The 19,132-nt window shown below is 36.6% G+C and overlaps 2 protein-coding genes and 1 long non-coding RNA gene across 5 annotated transcripts; 2 read left to right on the top strand and 1 right to left on the bottom strand.

The window, feature by feature from the left end:
• The first annotated feature begins 1,061 nt into the window (after positions 1–1,061).
• LOC121975776 (EEF1A lysine methyltransferase 4-like) lies at positions 1,062–4,180 on the top strand. The gene is made up of 7 exons (XM_042527617.1): positions 1,062–1,213; positions 1,292–1,388; positions 1,477–1,615; positions 1,721–1,803; positions 3,260–3,394; positions 3,486–3,590; positions 3,740–4,180. The coding sequence occupies exons 1-7, from the start codon at positions 1,125–1,127 to the stop codon at positions 3,872–3,874; spliced, it is 783 nt and encodes a 260-aa protein (XP_042383551.1). The 5' UTR covers positions 1,062–1,124; the 3' UTR covers positions 3,875–4,180.
• Positions 4,181–11,192: 7,012 nt separating this feature from the next.
• Positions 11,193–16,901, top strand: LOC121975774 (putative disease resistance protein RGA3). Of its 3 annotated transcripts, none has more exons than XR_006110415.1 (3): positions 11,193–16,053; positions 16,241–16,446; positions 16,540–16,901. XR_006110415.1 is itself a non-coding variant. In XM_042527616.1 (3 exons), exons 2-3 carry the CDS (start codon positions 11,926–11,928, stop codon positions 16,289–16,291), a joined length of 4,179 nt encoding a protein of 1,392 aa, XP_042383550.1. In that variant the 5' UTR covers positions 11,193–11,360; positions 11,921–11,925; the 3' UTR covers positions 16,292–16,901. The 3 variants fall into 3 exon arrangements, 2 of the variants coding, with proteins under 2 accessions (XP_042383550.1, XP_042383549.1); XM_042527616.1 differs by having other exon boundaries at positions 11,193–11,360; positions 11,921–16,053; positions 16,241–16,901; XM_042527615.1 differs by having other exon boundaries at positions 11,193–11,360; positions 11,918–16,053; positions 16,241–16,901.
• A 330-nt stretch (positions 16,902–17,231) lies between these two features.
• LOC121975775 lies at positions 17,232–18,296 on the bottom strand. The gene is made up of 2 exons (XR_006110416.1): positions 18,055–18,296; positions 17,232–17,969 (listed from the first exon to the last, which is right to left on the bottom strand). It is a non-coding gene; the product is annotated as an uncharacterized LOC121975775 (long non-coding RNA).
• Between the last annotated feature and the right edge of the window lie 836 nt (positions 18,297–19,132).

Raw genomic sequence — 19,132 nt, 5'->3', positions numbered from 1 at the left:
CATGAGTGTAAATCTTTCTTCACCTCCATCTGGTAGATGAAGTGGTTGTGTTCTGTGATGTCTATAAAGTGATGTCGAGAAGGACAATAGTCCTTGATTATATATTCTTTTGGGGTTTAAGGTATTTAATTGTTCGTTAGAAAAAGTGTCTAAATTTTGTTCTATGTCTATAAGTTCTTCTAATTGATAAGTGGCAATATTTGTTGAGGACCTTCTGGGTATTATGGATAAGTTTTTATTTGGTTGTCTTAAAGTTTGTGATAAACCAGAAAAACTTTCAGTTTGTTTCTTTGTTTGTAGATCCATTTGAAATGATATCTTGAGTCTTATAAGTAAGAAATTTATAAGTAGTAGGTTGTTGTCGGATAACTGTTTTTCCTAAAGACAATTTACTAAGGTCTTTGTTAATACTTTCAAGAGTTTCTTTTAGATTACTTGTGTGAGTATCTTTATAGATATGATTTTCTAGAGTAAGTAGTTGAGTTTCTAATACCGTAAGCCTATAATGTAAAGAAGTAAGTAGTGCTAGTATGGTGTTATTTTGTTGTACTAGTACTTGATCGCCTTGATTTACTAGTGAGACGTTACTGTAACCAGTTTCTTTACTTTTAGCAAATTGTTGGGAAAACTCAATAGCTTCTTCGTAATGAGTGTTTATATATATATATATATATATATATATATATATATATATATATATATATATATATATATATATATATATTTCCATTTGCTCTTTTTTGAAATTGTACCAATTATAAATCAGTTCAGATCCTCTATTCTCAAATTTCTCTATCCCTGTATCCCTTATGGACAGACCAGATTACATCTCAAGACATCATGACATTTTTAAGATGTATGCAGTATCCTCATAATGTGCAAGACATCCTTGAGATGTAATCTGATCCATCCGATCGATAAGAAGACACGGGGACAGAAAAATTTAGAGACAGAGGATCTGAACTCGTTATAAACTACCTTGCTTGAATGAACCAACTAGATATTGGCCCAGTCAGGCTAATTGTTGGGCTTTTAATTGGGCCCGTTTCCCCTTAAAAGCCAACTCATGAACTTCAATCGACGGAGCAGAAGCTCGACTCCCTGCTTAGGGCTCACGACAACCGATGGGAGATTCCGGCGATCATGGTCGCCGCAGTAGCCCCGTGGACGTCGCCCCGCTCAACGCTGCCTCCTATCTCGATCCCCACTATTGGTATGGCAGCTCGCTGCTCTTCTCCCTCTCTTTTCCTTCGCTTGGTTTTCTGCCTCAATCTCTGTTCTGACTTCATAGGGACGAGAGGTTCGCCGCCGAGGAGCACTATGAATGGTTCAAAGACTACTCCCACTTCCAACACCTCCTCCGCCCCTTCCTCAATCCATCCCACTCGGTAACTTCACCGCGTTCGCTTTCTCACTGACGCGTCCGGCGTGCGTGCATAGTTATAGCATTCAATTTGGATTCTTTGGTATTTCTAGGTATTGGAAATCGGTTGCGGCAACTCGCGGCTCTGCGAGGAGCTTCGCAAGGATGGCGTGGCCGACATGACCTGCGTCGACATCTCTCCTGTCGCAGTTGAAAGGATGCGGAGCCGATTTCGAGACAAGGGACTTGAAGGTGATTAGTCTGAGTACGATTTCCGCTGCTCTTGCGCTGCTTGTTGAAACGTCAACTTTGACGGTCTGACATGAAGGTTTCTTTTCTTTTCCCTTGTACCGCTAGGCATCAAGGTGGTTCAGGCCGACATGCTGGACCTACCGTTTGGCAGTGAGTCCTTCGATATTGTGATCGAGAAGGGCACCATGGTAAAGGCTGAAATGCTCTTTGGACGATAAATTCACTTTTGCAATCTGTATCATAACTGCATTTTCCTTTTTCTACCACCCTACTTGATTGCTGATATTCATGCCTCATTATATCAACATGCTTACTGTCCATGAAATCGACTGAAGAACTATTTCTATTAGTTTATGCTTGTTCTTTAGCGGTTGCAGTATTAGTTAGATGTCCTAGCATGCAGTAAGGAGAGCACATGCTATTGGTTCTTCATAAGGAATGATGGGCAAACATAAGCTTGTTATTGGTTCTTCACAAATAACACTCTGAAGTATTACCATTCACAAAAAAAATTCCAAACACATGCACTTGTTATTGGTTCTTCATAAGGAATGATGGGCAATGCTTCTTTGGTGGAAGGGTTTGAAAGAGACATGAGGGATGAGATTTGCATTCTTTTGCTTGGATAGCTCATTTAAAGGAGAGCAATGAACCACGTAATATCCACTTCCACTGGATATCTTTTTCTATATAGCTAGTACTAACATATAAGTCTTGATTATGTTCTCTGCAAACAACATCAGCTTTTGGTGCAAGTAGTCACCAATCAATCATAATTGTATCCCAGCAAAAGGTCTTGGCTCTGCATGCTTTTTATCAATATTTTGAAAATGTCTCTGGTAAGTCGAGTTGTACCACCTTTGAATTCAGCAAGTGTAATATAGTCTAGTCCGCCCAGCTACAAGTGAGGGGGAATGTTAAAATGTGTAAGTAGATCTGGTTTTTTTCCACACTTTAATCTTTCCAGATAAGTAGTTTTCAAATCAAACTAAATGTTATTACTCATCTCATATCAATTCCTTTATGCTAATTTTTCTGTCTATCCTCTCATTCTTCTCTTAATTTACTTTTTGGAAATATTGTAGTATTATTTTTATTCAAATACTTTTATAAATGTTGTTTGCATACAATATTCAATGTTTGCGATCTTGTGCATATTTATACTGGACAAGATTTGGTTGACTTATGGAAAGAATGTGCAAAAGATGCCCATGTAATTGCATCCATAGAAATTTTTTCTCAAAAGTTACTGAGGTACTTACCTGGTTTTTAATGTCTCCAAGAACTTAGATTTAGTCTTGACATATGTGAACTATAAGGGCTGAATTTTTTTTTTATATCAAATATGAAAATGTACTATAGTATTCGAAAATTGGACTGGGTGGAAGGATTATATGCTTTTAATTGTCACAACAAAAATTATTTATTTATCACTATGATGATATGGACATGCCACATATTTTATCTTCCTCATGGAAACCTTTTAAATCTTATATCTTGGTTCATAATTCAAGCTTTTGTTTTTATCACTGCTCGGAATGTTCATGAGTTTGTATCATTAATCTTATTAGTTAGTTTTTGTGAGTTGACATTAGTCCTTTAATAAATTTTTTAATTCTCTGTCATTAAACATCCTTTTTAAAGGATGTATTGTTTGTGAACAGCGGTGATCCATGGAATCCCCATCCTGAAACAATAAATAAGGTGATGAAAATGCTTGAAGATGTTCATAGTGTTCTAAAATCAGAAGGCATCTTTATTTCAATTTCTTTTGGACAGGTAATCAGCTGAATACGATTCATTCACTTAGTCTACTACTACTCTCTATTTTACCATTTCTCAGTTCTCACATTGCTACTTTAACTTGCAGCCACATTTCCGGCGGCCACTATTTGAAAGAGCTGGCTTTACCTGGTCAGTAGAGTGGAAGACCTTTGGGGAAGGTTTCCATTATTTCTTCTACATCCTAAAGAAGGTTTTTTGCTTCTTCTTCAGATGATCCTTATTTGACGATCGGCTTAAAAGTTTTCTTCATATATTATTTTTGTACCAAAAGGACATTTATTCTTAGTGTTTGTTGTGACTAATCAAAATGAATTTCACATATGCATTGACATGTTTCAGGGGAGGAGGATATTGAAAAGTGATGATTGCAAAAATGAAAGGTCGGGTGTTCCATCTATCAATTTATTACACGAAGAGCTGGAGGACGAGGATTACATGTTCCGGACTACCTTATGCGATGAGCTTGAGAACTAAAGAAGCAAATTTGATCACTTGTTTATTCTAAATGATTGCTAACTTGCATCCCTAAGCTGTGAAATGGAAAATCGTCATTGGTTTATAATTGCAACGGACGATGTTGATTGCAATCCCTAATTTTGTAGGAAATATAACCATAAACTTATCTATTGAGTTTGTGTCCTTGTGATGTCATGATTAGGCAAAATTGTCACCTCTAAGATATTGCCGTATGATTTTCCCTTCATGCCTTTGCAAGAACATCTATTCTATTCTTGTTGTAACTTGTTTCGGTCAATTGAATGCAATTTTTTGAAATTATAATGCCTAATTAGTTATCTATTTTGGTTTCTTATTGCTTGAACAGTTGTTGACTAGTGCAGTGATACATTAACCACTAGAGTATTATTAAAAAGAGAGAAGAAGGAAGATGAAAATGAAATCCCATTAGTGGACATAAATTATAAATTGAAAATAGGTAAAATTATATTAAATCCAAAGCTTGTGATAATTAAGCCACTGAGTTAATCAATGAATACTCTCAACTCATTGAAGTATAAGTATCGAAGTCTAAACGCATTGATATTATTAAATTCTTGGCGGTTAAATAAATAGGTCAGAGCAGTCAGGTTGATTGAACATATTAGGGCTTGCATCCAAGGGGTTTCATGAGCATATGGACCATATGAGGTTTATTTCTTTAAGATTTATTGGTTAGTGGGAGTTTGTGTTCTATGTTAATGAACACATCCATATTTTGAGTATTGTATTTATTAAAGTTTACCGATACATGTACATTTTTATTTTAGCACGTTGAAATAAAAATATTATAATTTACTATTACAGTTTACCATATGTTATGAATGTTGGAATCATATGGATAAATTATGATTTACTGTTGTAGTTTTGTATAAAATGTTTATAAACATGATTTGAACTACTTTATCAAAATAATAAAGTGTATCAGTTAAGAATAGACATGTACAAATCATATTTCATATAATTTTTATGCTACACACTTATATAAGATCTATGTATGATATTAATATTATAATCATATTTCGTGTAATTTTTATGCTACACACTTATATAAGATCTATGTATGATATTAATATTGCGATTACAGTTGGAGTTGGAATTTGTTATGATTATATTATTTGTACTCATGAAATTAATGAACTAAATTATTTTAAAAGGATAATTTTAATTGAGTTCAATTAAGAAATTAATTGTGTTACATATATAATCACAAGTAGCATAAGTGTACGCGCTTTGCTAAAATAAGGGGTCACGGGTTCAATTCCTCAACCGAACCTTTTTAAGTCCTCTCGGGACGGTATGATGGTTAAGACATGGGGTGTTGCCACATGAGGTCTTGGGGTCGAAACTCGACGTGACCGAACATAACCTCCCCCATGTCTTGGCCATTTGTACTAATGTCTAGTAATCACTCGTGATTTACCTCCTCCGTGTTGGCCTAGAGACGAGTTGACGAGTGATAGGGACGAGCGAATCGCCTATTTTTGCCACACAAATAGCATAAGTGTGAAATTATTAAATTTCTCTGTTTGGTGCGCTTACATGCCAAGGTTGTAATATGTGGACATTGTCATTACGGACAAATCCAATAAATGTGTTTTATCATTTGTGTTTATGTTTATTATGAGTTTGTTTTATTAGACATGGATCCTATGGGTAGAAATAGGGATGATAATTTTTTCGGTGAATTTGAGGTCTTGTGGGAGAAATTTGAATTGGGGATGGGGATCCTTGAATTTTTTTAAGGATGGGGACGGATTCGAAGATTTTTTTCGAGGATGAGACTGGTTCGAGGCGAATATGGGAATATAGTCTCTATCTCTAAACCCACCCCGAAAATAATAATAATAATAATATTATTATTATTAAAAATATTAATAATAATATTGATAATAATATTAATATTAAAAAAATAAAATATTAATATTAATAATAATATTATTATTAATAGTAAAATAATAATAATATAAAATTAATTTGGGGATAGAAATGGGGATGGGATGGGGATGGGGATTTGATCCCAGTGGTTCAGATTCGGGAATTCCTCGAATCCGAAAAAGTAAGGATGAAACGGGGATAAAATTTGGAAACGGGGATGAAATTCAAGGAGAGAGATGAAAAATGATAAATCCACCTCCGTCCCACTCCATCTATTACCATTCCTAAGTAGAAAACTCACTGAACTTACTTTTTTTATTATTATTAATGAGCATTCTATATGAGGGTATATGTATAGGTTGTGGTTTCATAGGATTGTATCGAGTACATTCTTAAGATGAGGTGATCGTCTTTCTGATTCCCATGAAAGATCTGACTCTGGAACATTGTCATTTTCTATTCTTGATTTACAAGTTATTTTAACAATATCAAAAAATGGCATTGAATCTGAACACAGATCAAGACTTATGACTTTAACATTTAATTTTATTTTTCACAACTGTTATAAATCTAGTGTTTATAATGTACGAGTCTTTTAATTCATTCACATATATTAGTGATCGTGCACACGCATCGCGTGTGTAATATAATATTTTTGAAAATCTGAATTATTTGGGTCTTTGAAAATCCGAATTATTTGGATTTTCGAATGTCACCCTTACAGTTTCCCGATGAAAAAAATTAATTTAATTTAATATTATACTTATCTTAGTAAAAAAATTAAGAAAAGTATATTCTTTAATATTGTTGGCATAAAATATTTATAGAAGTTTTTTAGATCATAGTGTTGTCAATTCTAAGATGTGGTACTAAAGAGAACTATATTTTTTTATATAAAACAACCAGAGAAAATTAATGATGAAAAAAATTCATAATAATATGCCACAGCTGAGTCTCAAACTCTAAATCATTGATTGTTTCGCTTGTGGAATTACTAATAAACCTTGGAATTATTTTTAGTGTGAATAGAAAAAAAGAATATTAACGTAAATTCATTTTAGGCTTCACCAAAATTAGTTAGTAAAGGGGGGAGATTTTTAATAAAATAGTAATATATATATATATATATATAGAGAGAGAGAGAGAGTTTTGTTATGCTACGGACCCTATTTTACGGATTGTTGCGGACTAAAATCTTCGTAATTTTTATTTTATTTTTTTAATACCTCTTCTTATTTTTCATTCGCCACAGTATGCGTTCTCGTGTTCTCGCCGCAATGCTCACCGCACGCCTGCCACCCACCCGGCTGCCGCCCACCCGCCCGGCCGTCGGCCACCTGCCCGCCGCCGGCGGCCTCCGGTCGCTTGGACCCACCCACACTATAGGTCATGGGGTGAACCCGTCGGGGATCGCGGCATGGATTCCTGCTGCCTCCACCTGCCCACCGTCGGTCGCACCAGATTCCGGCGATATCGCGATCGGATTTCGGCTCCATCGCGGCCGGAATCCGGTCGCTACTAGACCCCAGCCAGTTCGCGGCCGGATTTCAACCGGAATCTGGCCGAAATCAGGCCGGGATCTGGCCACCATGCTAGCGGCCGCAATAGCGGCCAGATTTCAGCTGGGATTCTGGCTGTCGGCAGGTGGTGGCGGGTGGCCAGCAAGTGGGCGGTCGGAGGCGATCGAGGAGGCGGGGCGACTGGTTGGTGTCGGCCGGATGGCCAGAGGCGATGCTGGCACGATTGGCACACGACACCGGCGAGATCGCGGTCGGATTCCAGCTCCATCGCGGCCGGAATCCGGTCGCTGCCAGACCCCAGCCGGTTCACGGCCGGATTTCAACCGGAATCTGGCCGAAATCTGGCCGCGATCTGGCCACCATGCTAGCGGCCGCAATCACGGCCAGATTTCGGCTGGGATTCTGGCTGCCGGCGGGTGGTGGCGGGTGGCCGGCAGGTGGGCAGCCGGAGGCGATCGAGGAGGCGGGGCGACTGGTTGGTGCCGCCCGGATGGCCAGAGGCGATGCTGGCACGATTGGCACACGACGAACAGAAAGGAGAACGAGATAGTAAAAAAAATATAAAAAAAAGCCAAATTCTGTGGGTCGCGGATGAGTCCGCATAATAATGTCCGTATTTTAACAAATCTGTATATATATATATATATATATACAGATTTGATACTGCGCGCGACGGCACAGTGCGCGACTGTGCGCGTCGCGCGCAGTATCAAATTTTTTTTGTTTTTTTTATTTTTTTTTAATTTTTCAATTAAAAAATAATTAAAAAATTTCTTTACGATTTTATTTATAGGGTTCAGGCTTTGGGTATAGTGTTAAAACTATTTTTTTTTTTAGATTTTAACTATAGGGTTTAGGCTTTCTAATTAGGTTATAGTGTTTGGTTTAAAAAAAAAATTAAAATAAAATTAATTTAAGTATTTATTGAATATTGTAATGTGTTTAGGGGATATATCTATATATTAAATTTCTATATATATATATATATATATATATAATTCATATTTTTAAAAACAAAAAATCCAATAACTAAAAGAAATCACGCCTCAATTTCAATCATGGTCTTTTCATGAGATGGAGGCTCTGGTCCAACATTTCGATCACGAAGTAAAATCAAGCAATAAAATGATTCCTGATAGGACATTATTTTATAGGCCGGATCTTCTGGACCATTTTTATAATTCAGAAAATATTTCCTTTGTATATATTAGTGGGGATGCATAGTCTCCACTTGTAAAATAGGTGGGGACCATGCATCCCTACTAATACATGAAAAGGGAGCATCCTCTAGACCGCAAAAAATGGTCTAGAGGAACTCCTCTCGCTTTTTTAATTGTTCAAATGTCACATGTATGTTGGGATCCAAGGAGCCAGTGGGGTGAATAACTTCTCTCATTTTGCTAATGATAATTTATCGTGGAATATTTGAAACAAAAAATTCTCTAATGATAATATAAAAATTTACTTGGTATATATCTTTTTTGAGATGACTAATTCAAGGATTCATACAATGCACACATCTACACTATAAAAATACTCATTCTCGGAAATAATCTAAAGGCGGAGAAACATCGTATAAGTTCAAAAATAATAATACAACTCAAAATAAAGAAGTAAATGTAAATACAAATCTAAACATGACTTAGTACTTTGAATCTTGATTTACTTGAGCTTTTCTTACTTTAGAATACCTCTTAAAGGTGGGAAATGTAGCAACACTTGTCTCCCTCAACTCTCAAGAACCGGTGTTGAAGAGTAGTGTGAGCTCTCCCTTCAAAACTTCACGAAAACTTTTTTCTAGGGTTCACTCGATGCCTCACAATCAATTTAGGCTTTTCCTTAATCGATTACCACATCATCCGACCATCCAATACCTGTAGAACGACTTTTTTTTCTAACCCTAATCAATTGGTGAGTCATCCCAATCAATTCAAAGAGCTTTAATCAATTAATCGATTACCCAATCGATTCAACAACTCTCTGTTCACTCGTAAAAATATCTTAATTGATTAGCTCAATCGATTAAATATTCTTAATCGATTGCCTCAATCGATTCTCTCTCCTCGTGACAAAACACTACATAATCGATTAGCAGTGGCTAATTGGGCCAATTAATTAAGCCTTGTTTTCTCCTCTTCGTAAATCTCCTGACCCTAACCAATTGGTCCAATTGATTAGGCTCGTCCGAATCGATTGACGAATCGATTCAAGCTCTTTCTGTGTTCTCGCAAAAACCACCTAATCAATTAGCTGAGGGTGAATCGATTACTCAACCCTAACTTGCTTAATCCAAGTTTAGGGTTCCCTTCCTTAACATTCGGTTAACTATGACCTGTTGAGACTTGTCATTGCCTAGCATCCGGTCAACCTTGACCTGTTGGGATTTCTCCACCATATGTCCCGTCAATCATTTGATCCATTTGGATTTTTCTCCTCGTACCAAGTGTTCGGTCTTCCATAACTCACTTGGACTTCTTTCCTCGTGCCAAGTGTTCGATATTCCATGACCCACTTGGACTTTTAAAAATCAGGTGTCTGATCAACCTTTGACCCAGATGGATTTTCTTCTCATGCCAAGTGTTCGGTCCTCCATGACCTACTTGGACTTCCAAACACTAGGTGTCCGGTCAACCTTTGATCCACCTGATTTTCCAATGTCTGGCTTTATTTACCAGAACTTTTCACCACCTACCTTCACTTACTAGAATTTTACTGTCTGACTTCACTCACCAGAGTTTCCACGCTATCTAGCTTCACTTACTAGGACTTCCCAATTATCTGGCTTCACTCACCAAGACTTTCCATCTACCTGGCTTCACTCAACGAGACTTTCCAACTGTTTGGCTTCACTCACTACTAGGACTTTTCATTTGCCCCGCTTAACTGACCAGGGCTTTCCACACTTCTTGGCTTCACTCACAAAGACTTTTCAAACCAAGTATTCGGTCAACATTGATCTACTTGATTTTTCTTCTTTTGCCAATCATCTCGTTGGCCTTGCCCTTACCTAACCTCCAGTTAGGACTTTCCCAGTCAAGTATCCGGTCAATCTTGACCTACTTGACTACCCTCTCATTTCAAACTGATCAACATTTGACCAGAGGAAACTTACATTAACATTCTCCCTTATGGACAGCACTTGCAATCTCTATATATTGTCAAACATCAAAACTCAAGCTTGAGTCAACCTGGTCAATTCTAACCCAAGGACAATTGCACCAACAATACATGTGCTGCATGAGTTTCGAATCCTAATTGTTTTGGGAAAACACTCTGTCCTTGTCACCATAGTATGTCCTAGGGTAAATTTTGATATTCCCCAGTGGCAAAAGGTGAAGTCGTCACTTTAACGGTCCTTCTAGGATGGTTCTACGTACTCTAGAAGAGGATAAATCATGAGAGTACCTTCTTAGACAGTGACACGTTATAACCAGAAAATTTTGATCCTTCACTAACATTGTACATGTATGTTTCCTTGATTTCAATTGATCAATCTTTGTCATCCTTATAATTTAAGCATATGAATCCTTGTTTAATTCCCCGCTGAAAATTAATTTCAAAGTCTTTTTATGTGACAGTCAATTTACTTTTTTTCATCTTTTACTGTATTATTTCTAAGTAATAGTCGTTTTAGGTAACAACTCTAATCAATTGTCAACCAATGGGATTCTATGTCAGAAATCTCAAAGAATGAAAAAGTTAGGTTAATTAATTATTATAAAATTATGACAAATAAATTAGCATTAAATTAAATTTTGTTATAACTTATATATAATAATTTAATTAATGACTATATGATGGTAAATTTGTAGGTATGATATGATAAATAATACTTAGAATTAGGTTACTTTACTGTTAAATAGTAATGAAAAGTGTAATAATTTACTTGTATCTTTATGGCTCCGGTGTGGATCTAGCTGGATACCACGAGCTATGTTCAACTTTGATCCAAATAATTGATAGGAAAGTGCAGGCAACATCTACCCAGAATGGTAACTCGTCTTGGTTCTTCTGCATATCTAACAGGATAGCATTCGAGCTCTGCACAACTTCAACCAGATAATTAAGCTAACTTTCTTCTTCTCTACTTTTTTTTTTTTTGTGTCAATATAATTTTTCCTTTCTGCTGAATCTTTCTCTTTCTCTCTTGGTTGTATAATGATCGATGCCAATTTATCTGCAGATTAGAGGAAAGTTGTGTGAACAAATATTATTATTATTATTATTATTATTTGAACAAGTTTAATTGTGAACAAGTAGATCTGATATATTCTTCTTTGATCCTTTTTCTGTTTGTGTTATTATTTTCGTTTTTTCTAAGATCTCGGCTATTATATGTGTTTTTTTAGGAAGTTGAAGATCATGAATAATTAATATCTAGTTTATCTTAAATCATTGATCGATAGCTGAAGCTTTGTTTGATTCATTTACCTTTTGTTCCTGGTGACCAGATTAAGTTGTCTGAACAAGTTTAATTTTGGTTAACAAGTAGATGCTCCCCTTTTGTTCCTTTACCTATTCTATTGCAGATTTGTTTCTGAGATCCCAGCTACTGTGTGTTTCTTTTAATAGATGAAAGATGATTATGAATAGTATCTAATTTATCTAAATCATTGATCAATAGCAGCAGCTATGGACGTAGTCTCACCAATAATGGAGAAGGCAGGTGCACGTTGTGTTATCAATAAACTAATTGATGCAGCCACCACTTATGTGCGAGATCAGTACTACTGGAAAACTGACTTGAAAGAAGAATTGCAAAGCCTGAGACGCTTACTTCCTCAGATCGAAGCAGTTGTTGGCTTTGCCGAACATAGATTGACTATGTATGAATCTTCTAATCGAGCATTAATGGAGTGGTTGTGGCAGTTCAGGAATGGGATCGAGGAGGCTGAAGAAGTGCTAGATGAGTTAGAATATCTTGAACTGAAGAAGAAAGTAAACCGTGACAAAAATAGGCTTTCTTTAACAGTTGATGCTTCTGTTAAAACTGCAAAAAGATTACTGAAATTTGATGATGTTCTTGAGAGATTAAGGACATGTGTGAAGAACTTGAACACCTCTGCTTCAGATGTCCAGAATTTTCTAACACTGGTGACACAAAAGGATGGTAACAGCAATGGACAAATGCAGTGTTATCTTTCAAGTAGAATCACCAATCCTTTGCCTGTATTATCATTCAAGGGGCGTGAGGAAGAAAAAGGGAAAATCATCCGGTATTTGCTGGGAGAGTCAGTGGAAGAATCCAAAATTCAGATGAACGAGAATGTGCATTGCCTTCCTTTGGTAGCGATGGGTGGTATGGGGAAGACTGCGCTCGCTAAACAAGTCTTTGATCATTTTGAAAACGTGAAGAAGGAACACTTCGACATCAAAATCTGGATATGTGACTCCTTACCTAATCTCGATGCATCAAGTCTTATGAAGAAAATTCTAAAGTATTTAGCTTGCCAATCTGAATCTGATCCATTAGAACTAACGCCAGTGAAGCTCAAGGAGAAGTTGCATTCCAAAAGATTTTTACTTGTGCTAGATGATGCTTGGGATGACAAAAATCAGACAGAGTGGGACAAACTATGTGATCCATTGCTATATGGCCAAAAGGGTAGCTGGATACTATTAACTACTAGATTGAGATCAGTTGCGAAGATAGTCTCAAAAGTAATCAAAAGAGGCACAATGGAGCCAATGATATTGCAGGGCTTATCAAATGATGAATGTCGTTCACTCCTCTATGAGCATGCATTTGCTGGTCAAGACCCAAATGGATTCCCACTACTTAAAGAAATTGGCGAAGAAATAGTAGAGAAATTGAAAGGTGTACCTCTTCTAGCAAAGTCAATTGGAGGAGCATTGAATAGTAAACTGGAAGCAAATCACTGGACAAGCATTTCAAGAAGTGAATTATGGAAAATGCCACAAGATTCAAAATACGAATTCAGTCCAGTTCTAACACTCAGTTATGTGATGCTTCCACCGCGCTTGAAGCGGTGCTTTTCCTATTGCGGCATATTTCCTCAAGATTATAGGTTCAACAAGCAAAAGCTAGTCTGCATGTGGGTGGCAGCAGGCCTAATTTATTCGGAAGAATCAGAGGAGGGCTCAAATGAAGACATAGCTAACTGCTGCTTTGATATGTTATGCAATAAATCTTTCTTTGATGTTCATATCTATGGTCAGATTTGGAGTTCATTTTGGGAAAGAAATTCTCTCTATGATTTAGAAGAAGACTATTACACCATGCATGATATGCTCAATTGTCTTGCTTGTCATGTCTCACGCTATGAATGTTGTAAGATTGTGCATGACGCTCCAAGTTGTATTTTGGATTACAATGCCATCCGTCATTTATCTATTACCAATAACCTTGTTCAACTCCATGATCTATCTAAGATGGTGTGCAAATTCCAACACTTGCGAACCCTCTGGATAGAGGATGACGGGAATCATCAACAATTTCATGAAGTTATTCTAGATGCTTGTAAATCGCCAAGAAGAATTCGAGTATTGATCATGAAGTCTAATTATTCCAGAATATCTTATCAGTGTTTGGAAAGGATAAGTGACTTTGTAAAACTACGATTTCTTGAAATGTCACGTTTTTCAGGACCACCATCACTATCAAAATGTAAGTTCTACTTCTTACAAGTTCTAATTGGATACAATGTCATTCCAGCAAAAGATGCAAACAAGTTGGCCAACTTAAGACATTTATACAGAGTACATGATGATGCACTTTTCTCAGTGGCAAAAGTAGGAAAGTTAACATCCCTCCAGGAATTATGCTTCACCGTGGGCACAAAACCTGAATATAGAATTGATGAGCTGATGAATATGGATAATCTCCATCAATTAACTATTCAACAACTTTCCAATGTGCAGAGTCATAAGGAGGCCAATATGGCCAACTTAGTCAAGAAACGTCATCTCACAAGACTGGCGTTGAACTACTGGTTTGGAGTAAGTAATCCTGATGGAGTAAGTAATCCTGACATTGATCATCAGGAGATTTTGGCGGCTCTACAACCCCCTCCCACAATTAGAGAACTCATAATTACAGGGTACAAAGGTGGTAGGCCTGCTCCATGGATGGATACTCCATCTATTTCTCGGCTCGAATATCTTCAACTGCATACTTGCACAAGTTTAGAAGAGTTGCCTCCTCTATGGAAGTTGCCATGCCTTAAGTTTCTAAAATTGCATGACATGAAAACTATAAGAAGTTTGGGTTGTCACTTTTCCAATCAGATGGACATACAATTTCCAGTTTTAGAAAATCTTATATTTTATGCCCTTCCACTCTGGGAGGAATGGAATGGTGTGGATAGTCATATATGGTTCCCTCATCTCAAAAGATTTGAAATTTATCATTGTCCCAAACTAAAGAAAATTCCTGACCTTCCATTGTCTATAGAGAATCTCAAAATGGAATATTTGGGGTTAGAAGCTCTTCCACATTCCTACAAGTGTTCTAATGGTTCTAGGACATTTGGAGGATTTCAACAGCTAATGTCCCTCGAGTCCCTTCATATTTATCAATGCCCAGGGATTGTACAGATTGGAACAATTGGTGAAGAGGATGATAATCTCCTTCCATCGTCACTGAAACAGCTTGGACTCGGAGGAATTTTTGTCGAGCACAAATATTTAGCAAGTTATCTACGAGGTCTTACTTCGCTCACTCACTTGTCTTTAAGTTGTTCACGGGGCATGACATCACTCCCTTTAGCAAATGAGCTGGAACATCTAACTACACTTCAACACTTGCGTATTTGGGGTGGTGAAGCCTTCATTTCGCCTAGAGGCTTATATATTATAAAATCCCTTAAATCTCTGGAGATTTCAAATTGTCCAAAATTCCTCTCTGCTGAGGTTGAGTCACAGGAATTTTTAAAAGACAAGCCAACTAAGCATGCAGTATCATCTTCCTTAGTTTTTGATCACTCTGCAAGTAATAAAGCTACTAGCATCCTTCCCTCCTCTCTTGTATCCCTAAAACTAGAAAACTCTGACATTTTGCAAGAGTCATTGGGTCGCTGCCTTCAAGGCCTTACCTCCCTCAAAGAGTTGCAAGTATCATATTGCCATCATTTGGTGTCTTTTCCTAACATAGAGTATCTGCATAATCTAGCAGCGTTTGAGACATTGGATATTTCTAATTGTAAAGAATTATGTGAATTGGAGTCATTGACAACACTTGCCTCCCTCAGAGAATTGTATATTGAGCGCTGCCCTAAATTACTCACTACAACATTTTCCACTCTACAAAATCCTGCAGCAACAACAGAACAAAGTGCCACAAAGAAAAAGAAGGGAACATTACCTTCACTTGAACATATTTATATGGACGAGATCTTCTATCTACCAAGTTTGCCAATTCCAGAAAGGCTAAACTCCCTTTCTATTGACAACATCTTCATGGGAAGTTCACAAGTTTTCCATTGTTTCCCTTCTGAGATAGAGGACTGGTTGTTGCAATGTCGGGAGTCTCTGGAAGTTTTAGAATTGGGGCAGATGCCTCATTTGCAATCTTTACCCGCAAGTTTGGAGAGCTTTTCATCACTCAGGTCTCTTAGAATAGATTTTAGTCCAGAACTCAAGTCACTGTCCAAGATGCCTACCTCACTGAAGATACTGAAGCTATATGGATGCAGTGCAAAGCTTAAGAAGCGTTGCCAAGAGAACATCGGTCCTGATTGGCCTAACATCAGTCACATGCCTGACATTCATATTATAGTGGGTAAAGACGACAAGGACGAGGTGTGTTAATGCTAACAAGGAATCGTCAGTTTGTTCATACTGCATCTTGTGTTTGCTTATTGAAGTACCTCATTATCACTTACCATGCCATTGACTAAGTTTTCTCAAATTGCTTGTGTCCATTTTATTCTCTGAGCTATTTAAAAATCTTCATGTTGCTTATTTGTGTTCTATACGATCCCCTCAGGTTCAAATCAATTGCAATTGTGTTAGCAGCAGGCTTTGGAGTTCCAGATGATCATATATATATATATATATATATATATATACAGGACCTGGTCATTCATCAAAAGGTCAAGTTACCAAGCATAGGACCTGGTCATATCTTTGTGCTTTAAGTTTCTGTTTCAATTCATTTTAAAAAAAACACCGTATGCACTATCAATTCCAAAGGTAATATACATCTTTTTATGTTAATTAAGTGAAAATATTCAATTTGTTGATCTTTCTTGAGAGTCTGTCAAATCCACATTCAACATTGAGCAGATATGCTACCAATAATTAGGTGACGATCAAACTTTTCTTCCACTTTTGTCGCTGAACCTACAAGAATTGTAACTTCTGGTGAAATATATGAGACAAAGACTATATATCTGAAGTGCATCTACACCTCAAGCTCTCCCCTCTCCTCTTGTTGATAATTGGTTTGTCTATATGAATTTCGAAAATGTAATTGATCTCACAAGCTTGTATATTTTGTTCAACGTTTATGTGGCTTGCTTGACATTCATCTTGTGATGCACATTGAGATGATACATTTATATGTTTTTTCTTGATTACTTGTACTTCACTCACATTCATCAGCTGTTCAATTGCTGTGACAACTTCTATGTATTTTTTCCCATTGACTTCTTTGTTTGTGTCTCATATCTGTACAATTGGTCAAATATAATCAGTGAAGCTTCAATAGTAGTGGTAGAGTTATTCCACTTTATTCTTACAAATATGATGGAACAAATTAAATGGTTACAAAGAATCAGAGCAACATATCAAGAACACAAACCAGTCAACAGAAATATCAGTTGTCGCTTATAATTTTTAAATTCATTTCATTTCACCTCTAAAACTGAGATTTTAGATTAATGTATCCTTGAACGCATGTTTTTGAACACTTTTCCTTTCCTGAAAAAAAGAAAATAAATTGAGAAGTTTTCTTTTCAATCAAAGCACAGAAATTATAGGCGTTCTCTATCCATCAATTCTGGAAATGCTTATTAACTAAATGTAAAAGAACTGATGCATGACCAAACCATCAACCGAACTAAACTAAAATTAATTTGGCTTGAAAAAAAAAAAACAATTCCATCAATGAAGTTTAACTCACAGTCTGAAGTTGCAGATCAGTAGATTACCTTGCTGATCATGGTATCAAAAGATTGCAGATTGAAAAAACATGCATCAGTATTATTCAAAGCCAGAAAGAAGTATGAAACCAAACTGACAGCATGATTCAACTCCACCTCCTCCTTGCAGCTATGGGATTTCCTTTCTGGCAAGCAGCATTTCTGTTGCTCTTTGAATCTTCACTAGATTTAGCAAGTTTCCTCTGTTTAAATGCGGTAGCCGGTTCAGATATATATGAAGCCTCCGGTTCTCTTTAAGAGGACTAATAGATCATTGCGACCCAGGGCTATCTGTTGAGAAATGGAATGCTCTGATAAAGGCTGTTCTATACTGTCTACTTTTCTGCTGCAATGCTGCTGGGACTAATCCTTACCAACTGGAAATCGCAAAGGGTATCCTTTGCTGGCCACGGGAGAGTCAGGATCAGAGGATGATTGACTGGTGCTACTTATGTCAAAATAAATATTAGTTGCCAGGACAGGAAGTCGTGAACCTTCAGAGCATGAAGCACTAGAGGAATCAGACTCCAAAGTAGTAGAAGAACGTCTTCGGAGTCTCTTAAGTTCAACAACCTACATCAGGTTTTTTTTTTCTCATTAGCTAAGCCAACAGGAAATATAATGATCGTAAATTTCACAATGAATGAACGTCCTGGACCTGCCGGAACAGCCATATCCTACTTCAATTTGGAGATGACCATAGTCTTCCTTCGTATGATTTCTTCTAGTTCCGTTATTCTTTATTTCAAGAAAGAAGTAAACTTTACTATAACCTGCCAAGCTATATGAATGGGCAAGATTCACCTTAGAGTCAGCAGCCTTAATTGCCTTGCTAGAAGAAGTTAATTCCTTAATCATCACATCCTTCTCGTCGAGCAGATGACCCATATGCTCAGAAGCCAACATGGTCGTACTCTATGGCATGGCCGAAGCATGTCACCTTCTGAGGGATGGGGCGCACACCGAATTCGCGCCGTCACACAGTCGTGTCAGCGAACAAGGCCGTGCCACTAGACACGGGGTCCAAGGGCATGAGCATGTTAGGGGCCCGGCTTGGCTATGCCCCGTAAGAGAGCTGCTTTTCCCCCCTCCCGATTTGACACACGCCCCTCTTCTTCTCCCCTCTCTCCCTGCCAAATGACGCATGTAGCCCCCTCCTCTTTTTTTTTTCCTTTTTTTTTTTATTTCATTTAATTTTTATTTAGTTTTAATTTTTTAATTAATTTTGTTTAAAAATAACTCTCAGTATATTTTAAATTTTCTTTTTTAATTAATTTAATTAATTATTTTTTATCAATACTTATTTTTTCAGTTTTATATAAATTTTATTTAATTTTTATTTTTTAATTAATTTAATTTATTAATTTATTTAGTTTTATTTTTTTAATTGATTTTGTTTATTATTTTTCATTAATACTTATATTTTTTAAATTTTATTTAAGTTTTATTTTTAATTAATTTTATTTATTATTTTTTTAATATTTATTTCTTTAATCAATTTTATTTATTATTATTGTTATCAAAAATTTTTAATTTTTTAAATTTTATATAATTTTTAAATTACTCATTTCCTGTAAATTACCTTCCTAATTTGACACTTAAATTATCCTCATCCAACTATTATTATCCTCATCCAACTATTGATACATGTCATAATCTTCTCTCCCTTTAAATCATCCCTCCCTCCAACCATTGACATGGTTGGAGGATGGGTAATTTAAAGAGGGTGAGAGATT

This window comes from Zingiber officinale, chromosome 4B (genome assembly GCF_018446385.1).
Source record: "Zingiber officinale cultivar Zhangliang chromosome 4B, Zo_v1.1, whole genome shotgun sequence".
Taxonomy (NCBI): Eukaryota; Viridiplantae; Streptophyta; class Magnoliopsida; order Zingiberales; family Zingiberaceae; genus Zingiber; species Zingiber officinale.
Note: the sequence above shows the minus strand (reverse complement) of the source record. Positions and strands in the feature narration are given on the sequence as shown.